Here is an 11329-nt window from a genome sequence, read left to right as displayed (position 1 = left end):
ATTGTGGATCCAAGCAAGACAAACCTTGACAACTTCAATCTTTTCTCCATTTATCATAATGTTACCTATTGGTCCAGTTGTGAGGATTTTGGTTTTCTTTACATTAAGTTGTAACCCTTACTGAAAGCTACAATTCTTGATGTACATCAGAAAGTGCTTCAAGTCCTCCTCACTTTCAGCAGGCAAAGTGTGTCACGTATAGATCAAGGTTATTAATAAGCCTTCCTCCAATCCTGATACCACCTTCTTCTTCATATAAGCCGTTTCTCTGATGATTTGCTCAGCACACAGATTGAACACATATGGTGAGGGAATACAACCCTGACACATACACCTTTCCTGATTTTAAACCATGCAGTAGGCCCTCTTTCTATTCCAACAACTGCCTCTTGATCTACATACAGGTTCTGCATGAGTAAAGTCATCCAAAGTCATACCCACTCAGCCCAAATCACAGGCTTTCTACTCCTGGTGAGATTGAGAGTCTCAGCAGCCCCCACGGGCAGGTCTACTTTACCCCCTAGGGCTGTTATGGGTTGGAGTTGACTCAGTGCCAGTTTCATCCATTCCGCCCTCTTCCTTTAAAGCCAGAAGCACAGCATCTTCTTCCCTGCTTCCTTTGGCATATCTCTGATGCCTGTCAAGCAAAACCTCCCTCTGCTTCCCACTTATACAAGGATACATGTGACTGCATTTTAAGCCAATCTGGACAATCCAAATTCATCTTCCCATTTTAACTTAAACCCAACAGCAAAGACCCCTTTATTTTTGCCATAGAAGATAACATTCACAGGTTCCAGGAATTAGATTCTGAATTTCATGGGAGAGAGGAACCTTTAGCTCATTTTTATGAGAGATGCCAAGCAAGTTATTCATCTTCTCTGAGGCTCAAATTCTTCCCCTAGAGGTTGCATATGCAAATATATGTAAATGAAGGTAGCTGATCTGTAGCTAGGAGGGAGAGGCCTGAAGAATATCTAACTGATGCTGGGGTCTTGGTGAAGGCATGATGATACAGGCCAAAGAACACAGAGCCGAGAGATCAGAGATCTGGGTTCAAATCCCAGCTCTGTTGGCACCTAGCAGTGTGGCAACAAGCAAGTCACTATCTCTACCTGGGCTAGAAAGGGTTATGTTTATATTTCTACTAGCAGATGGATTGCAACCCCTCCCGGTAGCAAGAGTGTACTTAGCAGATGCTAGTGGTAATGATGGTGCAGGGCCGGGCACTATGGCTGGTATGCGCCCCTGAGGAGTGGCTCCTTTGCTGGCTTCCACCGGAATCCCATGAGTCTAGACCAGAGTCAACAAACTCCAGTCAATGTTTGTACTGCCTGAACAAAGAACCATTTTTATAAACATTTACCATTGCTTTGAGGATGCGGAACACTAACTTTAAACCCAAATAAAGTGAATGTCTTCCCCTCCCACAAATTCTGTGTCTCATCAATCTTCCTGTATTGCAAAAAGCGATATTCAGTATTTTGAAATTTGTCTGTTTTCCCCTTTTATTATATAAATACCTATATGCAATCCTTTGGTCTGCAAAGTCTTTACATCTGTAATTAATCCCTGTGTTAGGTTGGGTTGTCTAGAGAAACACAGACAGTGGCACTCGTATAGGTATAAGACAGAACTTTGTTATCTCAAGTAGGTTTGGATCACGAAGGCATCCCAGCCCGGTCCATGGTCCAATGGTACTAAGAGGCCTCTCCAGATTCACATAGCTGCAGGCTGATTATGCAGAAAGTGGAAGTGGGAAGCAGGCTGCTGGATGCAGTCACAGGGATCCAAGGTTGATGGGAACATGGCAGAGTGCCAACGGCTCCCATCTTAGCTCCCAGGGTTGGTGGTCCACATGGGGCCACCCTTGGATGGCAGACACGGAGTCCCATCAAGGACAAAGGCAAAGGTCAAGAGAGAGAGGGGAGGGGAGACCAGTGTCTCTCTTATAAAAAGGCCACACTTCCCAGGAGGCATCATGAGGCTCTGACCTGATTTGACAGGTTGAACTTCACCCCTACACAAGTGCAGGTGGACATAAACTCTTAACAGAAACAATCCCCCTAAAAAACAACAACGAAAACTCACTGCCATTGGGCAACCCCATAGGACAGGACAGAACTAGAGGCTGTAGCTTTACAGGAGTAGGGAGCCTCATCTTTCCCATGTGGAATGGCTGCTAGTTTGGAATTATGGTGAGCAGCCCACTGCATAGCCACTAAGCCACCAGGGCATGCGCTCTCGCTCTCGCTCTCTCTCTTTCCTCTCTCTCTCTCACACACACATTTATGGTTTAAAAAATAATTTATATCTGTTGTCATTTCCTGTTCCAGTTAATCAGGCACCATGTATTCCATCTCAAATCTGTCCTAATCCATCCTCCAAACCACCTCCAGTCTGCAGCCAGAAAGAAGACCCATCTGAAAGGCAGGTCTGATTCTGTCATTTCCCCTGGCTCAAATTGCCCCATGGCTTCTCATGCCTCCAGATCTGCTGTGTCTGAGCTGGCCTCCAGTCCTGGCAACCTGACTCCTGCCTTTCTTCCCAGCCTTTCCCTGCCCTGCAGACACACCAAACAAGTTCCCCAAGGTGTTTCGTGTCACCTTCCCTCCAGTGTTTTGTACAAACTGTCCTCTTGGCCTGAAATGCCTTTCACCTACTACCCAAGATGAACACCTCTTTCTCTTGGACAGACATTTCAGATCTTGAGGAAAACCTTCTCTGACCCCCATCTCATGCCAGGCTGCTCGGTCCCTCCACCGGGCTTCCACAGCTCCCTGCTGTCTTCCAGCCCAGCGCTGCTCACTTTGTGAATGCCTGTGACCTCCGCCAGACTGGAAGCCCCTTGAGCAGGGAGAGGCCAGTCAGAGTTTGCATGGATGTCCCTTGAGTCCTGTGTCAGAGCCCCTTCAAAATCTGGAGTAGCTGGCATAACTCAAGTGGCTGATACAGCTATGACTCTTGACTCCATTTTGGCCTAGGCTTGGCTTCCCTTTCTAGCACCATGGTTGCGGATGAGGAAATAAAGGACGGACTGCTTATCCTCAAGAAGAAAATAGACTAATGATTATGAATTTGCCTGTCTTCATGATGGAGAGAGCACAGGAAGAACTTACTTTAGCTAGCCAATCAGAATATGTTTTGTGTTAGGCCAGGTTGACTAGAGAAACAAATTCAGAGACACTTGTGTATGTGTAAGAAAGAGCTTTATATCAAGAAGCTTTATATGGCAGGCAAACATCCCTGCCCAGTCCAGATCCAGACTATAAGTCCGATACTAGTCCATAAATCCCTCTTCAGACTCACAAAGCCACATGCAACAATGCAGAGTGCAGGAAGATCACAGGCCTATGGGTGCAGCGTTGTGTGGATCCAATGGTGGTGGCCGCATCACAGGGCTCATGCAGGTCTCAGCTCCGTTCCTCAACAAGAAGGCGAAGGCAGAGAGAGAGGGAGGTTCCCGGGGCCCTCCTTATGATTGACAGGTCGAATACCACACCCACACTATTATATATGAAACTATGTGACTGCCATTCTTTTTGACTCTAAATTCCAGGTATTTTAATATTTATGCCGAGTCGCCTCTGACGGTTGTTGGATAGGTGTACTGACCAACAAAATTGGTGGCTCACATCCACCAGCTGCTCTAAAGGAGCAAGATGAAACTCTCTGGCCCCTAAAGGAAACCCTCTGTAGGGTGGCTATGAGTTGGCATGAACTCCATGATGGCAGGTTTGGTTTGGGCGCAGGCTCTGCCTGGTGAAGCCCGTTGTGACTGCCTGGTTCCTCTGTTCTACTGAGTCAAAAATCACTCCATTTCTCAATAAGCCCTTTTGCTTTTAGTTAGACAGACTGATGTTGCTCCACGACCCTCCAAATGGCCAGGGTCCTGTTGGCTCCTGCCATGTGGGGAAAGAGCAGACAGAGCAGGGGCCGACTTCCAGGATAGCCAAGTGCTTGTCCTGGCTCTTTTCTCCCCTGGACTTGGACTCCTCTGCCATAAACTGGGGGCTGTACAAAGTCTACAGCTTGGGTCAAAGGTGAGCATGGATTCTCGCAGGGAGAGGTGTCACAGCCGAGATTCCAGACACATTTATCAATCCTCCACAGGCAACCCCAGACAAACATGAGCCAGGGCTCTGGGACTGCATGATCTGGGCCAGCCGGCCGAAGGTAAATTGTCAGTGACCAGTGCAGACCACACTGGGTGACACTGCCGGAGGGGGTGAGACAAAAATGACCATCTATAAAATGTTTGTACCGAGAATGATGATGGCAACAGATGTACAAATGTGCCTGACACATGGATGGATGGATTACGATAGGAGTTGTACAAGCCCCCAGTAAAATGGTCTAAAAAATGTTTGTACCATGCTTCAACAGAAATTTATTTACTTAGGAAAGGGATTCCTATAGTTAATTATAACAATAAGAACATTTTACATAAGCCCAGCTTCCATGCATCAAAATACTTGCAAGGAAAATCCTAATAGGGAATTTTAACAGTTGGAAAATAAACCCAACACACTGCCTTACCCCATGGACTTCCTCATTCCCGGAATGCACCCAAATCCTCGCCGATTCCAAGTCTGTGACCTTGCTTGTGCAGCTAAAGTATAAGTGCTATGCTCACTGCCATTCGGGCCCCAGCTCTTCCAGAAGGCTAGCTCCTCTGGGTCACTGGCTAGTACATTTTTCCTCTCTCATGTTCTCCAAGAGTGCCCTGGTCATTCCTGAGTCACGGATTTGCTGTTCCAGCTCTTTTGGTCTCAATGTCACAGAGGATGAGGTCTGCATGGCCCATCAGTCCTTTGGACTAGTTGCTTGCAGGCATCTTTGATTTTCTTTATTCTCCTTTGCTCTGGAGGAGAAGAGACCAATAGTTGTACCTTAGAGATGACTGCCCATAAGATTTTAAGATCTCAGTGTCTTCACACCAAAGTAGGATGCATATTTTTGTATGTGTGTGAACTATGCTGTGTCAATTGACCTTGATGAATTCCTAGATTGAGCAATTTATCCTCTCAAGGTCTTGCTAAGAAGTTCTCATAACGTTGTTTCCTGTATGCTCTACCTGTATTCACAGGTATATTTGTAACACATATAACAATATCCTCTGTCAAAAATTTTATATATATACACACACACATATATATATATATATCTCCTCTGTCAAACCTATATATATATATTTGTCAAACTTATATGTATTTGTAGGTCTAGTCCTGTTCACCTTCCATATTTGTTCAGCTTGTGTGTCTATGTATTTATATACCTACATATTCACCGATAATTATTATTGTTACTGTAGGATTGCATTTGTCATATTGACCTCTGATGCCTTCAGCTCTTATGCATTTCCTAGCATCTTTTTTTGCCTCCGTAATTTTGTGTTGGCTTTCTCCTTCGGGTATACTACTTCCTCCTTCCCCCAAGTTAATGCGTCTACCCTCCAGTCAGTTTCATCCTTGGTGACCAGCAAAGAATGCTTCTTTCTGTGTGAAAGCCTTTTTTGGAATTTTTATAATAGCGGTCTCATATAATATTTGTACTTTTCTGTGACTGGCACATTTCACGCAGCATAATGTCCTCTAGGTTTATCTATGTGCAGTGAAGTGAAATTTCATAATATGGCTCTTTGATCCATGACTCTAACTCCAAACAAACGATTGGCTGGGTCTACGCAAATAGGGCTAGTGCAACATGAATAGAGGGCATTGGTCAGTGTCGTTGCCATCTCTCTGGCCATAAGAAAGCTCTCTTGGAACCAGGCACAGAAAGAATGCCTGGGACCATCAAGGAAGAAGAGCCACAATTGCTCCTCATGTTCGAGATTCCCTGCTTAAAGTGGTGAAGGCTAAGACCAGAGGATCAGAGGCTGCAGCCTGGGAGACCATGGGACAGAGCAAAGGAGCCATGCCAAGACAGAGCAGAGGGGTCGTGCCGCCGCTGAGACCAAGAGACAGTGTGATGGAATGGCAGGTGGGCTTCCTGACCCACAGAGGCAGAGCCCAAAGGACCACATAGCTGAGAGAGTGAGGGCCAGAGAGAGATTTGGCTGCTGGCTGAGGAGTGGCACTGCTGGGGAGCAATGACTATATCTTTCCTGTGGTTGTTTTTCAACTCAGTTCAACTTAATTTTTAACCATTTTACTGAAATATGTCCACCTGCCATATAAATCAATGGTTCAAAAACATCAAAAAGGTATATAATGCTTCCTGATATGAGTGAACTATTGACTTGTTTGATACGTGGCTATGTACCAACAGAGCTGTTTAAAACATACACACACACATCAAAAAGAGTTGTGCAGTGGGGGAGGGAGGGAAAAAAGAGGAGCTGATACCAAGGGCTCAAATAGAAAGTAAATGTTTAGAAAATGATGATGGCAACATATGTACAGATATATTTGAGACAATTTATGTATGGAATGTTATAAGAGCTGTAAAGAACCCTCAATAAAATAATTTTTTAAATTACTAAATACATTCCAAACAAGAAGCGGTTTAAAAAAAGGGGGGGGGTTGTGCAATCATTGCTACAATCAATTCTGGAACATTCTCTTCATCCTCTCTCCATTGTCATTAGCATCGCCTGTCCCACAACTTCCCTGGTCATAACCCTAAGGAACCATTGACATAGTTGCTATCTCTATAGGTCTAGCTATTCTGAATTTCATATAAAGAAAACCACACAATATGGGGTCAGGGAGGAGCAACAACAATAAAATAAAACACAGACAAATCTCATTCCAAAAGAAAGTAGAAACTAATAAAAACTAGAACACATTTTAAATGGGCCAAAGGGAAAACCAATGGTAAGATACTCAATTTAAACCAAACTGTATCTGCACTAGTCCACTTTCCAATTCACCCTGTCTGCGGACAAGACTATTGACATGCGTGTTTAATGGTCTGAGGGGATTCAATAGAGGCTGAATCCACCTGGGAACTCTGCAAATGTATTATGGGCTTTCACTGTTATTCTTAGTTTTCTGAAAACCATGTGTTCAGAATTTAAGCTCTAATACCACTCGCGCCTCTAATCTTGGGCTTTACCATTCAAAATCACATGGACTGACACGCTTCCTCCACGTGAACTGAGCTCACTTAGATGCTGCTTGTTTAAGACACGTCCTTAAGATCTCAGTCTCTAGTCTTCCTGATATCAGGGCACCAGATGATTTTTTTAAACACATTTTGCTCTTGCACAGTGGTTCTCAATCTGTGTGTTGCAACCCCTTTGGGGGGTGTGTGTGTGGAATGACCCTTTCACAGGGGTCGCCCAATTCATAACAGTTAAAAACATTACAATTATGAAGTGGCAATGAAAATAATTTTATGGTTGGGGGTCACCACCACATGAGGAGCTGTATTAAAGGGTCATGGCATGAGGAAGGTGGAAAACCACTGCTCTAGCACCTATATCTTCAGTGTTCATCTCGTGAGGGCGAGTATCGAGCAGGACCATATCATAAGAATAAATCGGAGAGGAGACCCAAAGCCAATCTGTTGACAACTGAACATTCCCTCACAGAAGGACAAGTCATCCAGGGTGCAGCATAGCACTGATGGAACGAACAACATTCCTCTAGTTCTTTCATGCTTCCTACACTGCCCCACCCACCCACTATCATGACCACAGTTCCACTTTACAAATCCGGCTAGACCAGAGCATGTACACTGATGCAGATAACAGCTCTTGACACATGAAATTCAGGACAGATAGCACCCTCAGGAATAATAATGGGAGTAGCGATACCATGAGGGTAGGGGGAAGTGGGGGGAGAAGGGGGAGAAATGGGGAACCGTTTACTATGATTGACATATAACCTCCCCCCTCCAGGGGGACAAACAACAGAAACGTTGGTGAAGAGAGACAATGGACAGTATAAGATATGAAAATAATAATAATTTGTAATTTAGCAGGAGCCGATGAGGGTGGAAGGGTGAAGGGAAGGAAGGAAAAAAGAGGAGCTAATACCAAGGGCTCAAGTAGAAAGCACGTGTTTTGAAAATGATGAAGGCAACATATGTACAAATGAGCTTGATACGATTGTTATAAGAGCTGTAAAAGTCCCCAATAAAATGATTTGTTAATTTTTTTAAATGAATAAATTATTTTTAGATTAGGGCTACAGCTAAATGTGAGCACAAAATCCACTTATATATTAATGTTTACATATATCAGTAGCTTACAGGGGCATCTGGCACTTCTATTAACAAAACCTTAATCTGGCTAAGGGAATTTAATTACAAGGGTGAAAAGGAATATGCACATGTATAGGAAGCCTTATTAGATTAAGGTACATGACATGCTCACTTATACAGGTTCCTGAAGTGAACTTAAGTGACTGAACACTGCTTAAGAAAACAATGGGGGTTAGCCACAGGCCAAAAAAATCCAATCGCATTCACTATTCACTAAGGCAGAGCTATGCCTGCAAAACTAGTACATGTCGTACATAGCAAAGGGAATATTCTTGGGCAACCTCGAAAACAAGATGTTTTCCCCCGAGTCCAATGACTTCAAAGTCTACATGCTGAGATAGTAGTTATCTGCCCCCTCCCCTCCCAGAGTGCTTCAGTTTTCAGCCCAACCGAGTGTTCCAGTCCTTCCTCCATGTTTTCTAATCCTGGCTTGGGGGAACCTGTTAACTTCCCCAATTATCCTCCATAATCTTGAGAGTTGTCTATGAATTCCGTGTGGCCATCGCAATGGATTATCAAACCCAGCAGAGAAGAAAAGTATCCTGGGAGGAAGAGTTGGGGTCAAATAGGGTAAAAGGGTCAGGGGCAGAAGCATGTCTGACCTCTGCCTTATGGCAACTGGGTGCAAGTGAATTCTCCATCTTCCTGGTGTAGCCAGAGGAGGTCAGCTATGGCCCATGAGTCCTTTTCGCCTCATAGTATGAGGTGCTTCACAGACTCATTATTATTCTTTAGCACTGCATGGTATTCCATTGTGTGTCTGTGTATGCGCTATGTATGTTTATCCACTCATCCATTGATGAGCATATCAATAACTTCTGAGAATGAAACAGTAATTAAAGAAAAAGGAGAAAAACATTTGGAAAGACTTTTGCTCAATTACTAATAATGTTGAGATTCAGTGTAGAGTTTATAAAGCAATTTTAATGTTAGTGCTCATTAATCTAAAAAGCGTTATGTTTCAGCAATTTACAACTGCATCACATACTAACCTATGATTAAGATGTACAAGCATTACTAAGGGTTCTGCAGTCTGATACAGAAAGAGGTCCATGGCTGGTGAATGTGTCAGGTGGTGTTGGCATCATGAGTTACTGCAGTGGGTGACAACCCACTGGCGAGGACCTCTACCTACCCACCCTCCCTCCCCTGTGAAAAAGAGAGAGGGGTGTGGGGGAGGATTCCGACTCAGGGTGACCCATGTGTATCTGAGATAACCTTTTGTATCAGTGGCCCTTAAGGTTGCTCTTCAGGAACTGATTTTTTTTTTTTCAGAAGCAGATCACAGGCCTTTCTTCGGAGGCACCTCTGGGGGGATTTGAACCAAGTACGTGACGGGCTTGACCACCCCATGATTCTTCCCTCCCCTGGCTGTGTGTCTGGCAGGAGCTCAGAAGTATGTGTATATGTGAGCAGGTGTGCATGTCAATGCAAGAACATGTATATGAGCTGCGTGGTAGCATATATATACTTGTACATGAGCCTGTGTGCGTTCCCTCATTCATATGCCCAGCAGGATGTTCTTGGGGACCCTGTGTGTTTGAGTGTGTGACCTGTGCATAAGAAAGTGCAGGAGAGTCAAGCCTTGCCAGGCCCTAACCCCACTTTACCACTACCCCTGCTGCAGGCCTAAGGGTCTCTGGGTCACCCTGGGTTAGGATGGCTGCTTGAGTCTGTGTGGACCCACCCTGGGGGGGTGTCCCTTCCAACCCTCATCTCTCCTTGAAAAATGAAGCACTTGGGGTCAGAAAGCAGGGAAAGAGAATACTTTCAAGATGGCGGTTGACATACCAAGAATTCCTCTGCCACCTGAGGGGTGTCCAATAGCACCCTGTGGAATGTGCTGCTCAGAACCACCAACATTAGAGACCAAAGGACAGCATTGTCCAAACACAATGCTCAGGAGGCTGAAAGGGGCAGGGACCAACAACGAAAGACAAGAGAGAGCCCAAAGAGGAAGTGGAAAGCATGCTATAAGTTGAGGGGGTTGCAATGAAGGCCATGAAACAAAATGGGTATGGATTGTTGAATGAAAAACTACTTTGCCCTGTAAACTTCCACATAAAGGAATTCCTCTGCCAGCACCCCTAACCACAGTGCTTCAAAGGAAGCTGACAAAAGTCCCTGTGTGGTGGAAACAAAACGGTGCTCAGGGAATCCATAGCCCTGGATTCCACTGATGCCCTGAGCGACTCCATGTTCCCCACCTGCAGAATACCAGCAATGATGCACTTGGAAGCACAGCAGTTGAGAGAACAAATCCAAGTCTTAAATCCACTTCAGTGGGTCATGGCAGGCACTCTATTGGAATGAATGAACCAGAAGTAGACAGGGCTAGAGAAGACACCATGGGTTGATAAGAAGAATGCCTGGGGTGATGCTCTTGTTATATACCAGCCCTGTGTTGTATTTCTTAGTCTTGACATAACTTGGGGACTTGACACAACTCCTGTGCTTTGGATTGAACTACTGAGCTGTATGATGTGTGGATGCCATAAGGCAATAAAACTGTTGGGGTGGGGGAACAAAAGACCCACGCTATGGAGTCAATTCACAGCATCCATCCCTAGAGCACAGAGTAGAACTGCCCCATAGAGTTTCTTATGCTATAACCCTTAGGGAAGCCGACTGCCATATCTTTCTCACCTAGAGCAGCTGGTGGATTTGAACTACCAACCTTTTAATTAGCAAATGAGCACTTAGCCTCTATACTACCACCCTAGAAAACCCTATGGGACACTTGTACTCTGTCACATTAGGTGACTGTAGGTTGAAAATCGACTTGACCACTTGAGGGCACATAACTAACTACAAAGGTCACAAACCTAGGCTGGGCTGGGCTGGGCTGAGATGAGATGAGATGGGATCAAATTGGGTCACCTACCCAGGCTGTCTGATTTTATTTTATTATTTTAAAAAATCATTTTATTGGGGGCTCATACAACTCTTATCACCATCCATCCATCCATGCACTGTCAAGCATATTTATATATATGTTGCCATCATCATTTTCTTTGTTGTTGCTGTTGTTTTTATTTATTTTTTTAAATCATTTTATTGAGGGCTCATACAACTCTTATCACAATCCATACATACATCAATTGTGTAAAGCACA

General features: G+C 44.5%; 1 protein-coding gene across 1 annotated transcript in view; it reads left to right on the top strand.

Annotated features, from left to right (window-relative positions):
- The first annotated feature begins 1231 nt into the window (after positions 1–1231).
- The window catches only part of DGAT2 (diacylglycerol O-acyltransferase 2), an 83378-nt gene continuing 73280 nt past the window's right edge, over positions 1232–11329 (top strand). Inside the window, exon 1 of the mRNA XM_045293088.1 lies at positions 1232–1238. Coding sequence (XP_045149023.1) covers positions 1232–1238 — 7 coding nt within the window. The remainder of the gene's footprint in view (positions 1239–11329) is intronic.

Source organism: Echinops telfairi, unplaced genomic scaffold, assembly GCF_000313985.2.
Source record: "Echinops telfairi isolate 266 unplaced genomic scaffold, ASM31398v2 ScPeMD7_1713;HRSCAF=2227, whole genome shotgun sequence".
NCBI lineage: Eukaryota > Metazoa > Chordata > Mammalia > Afrosoricida > Tenrecidae > Echinops > Echinops telfairi.
This window is presented reverse-complemented; position numbering and strand designations above follow the sequence as displayed.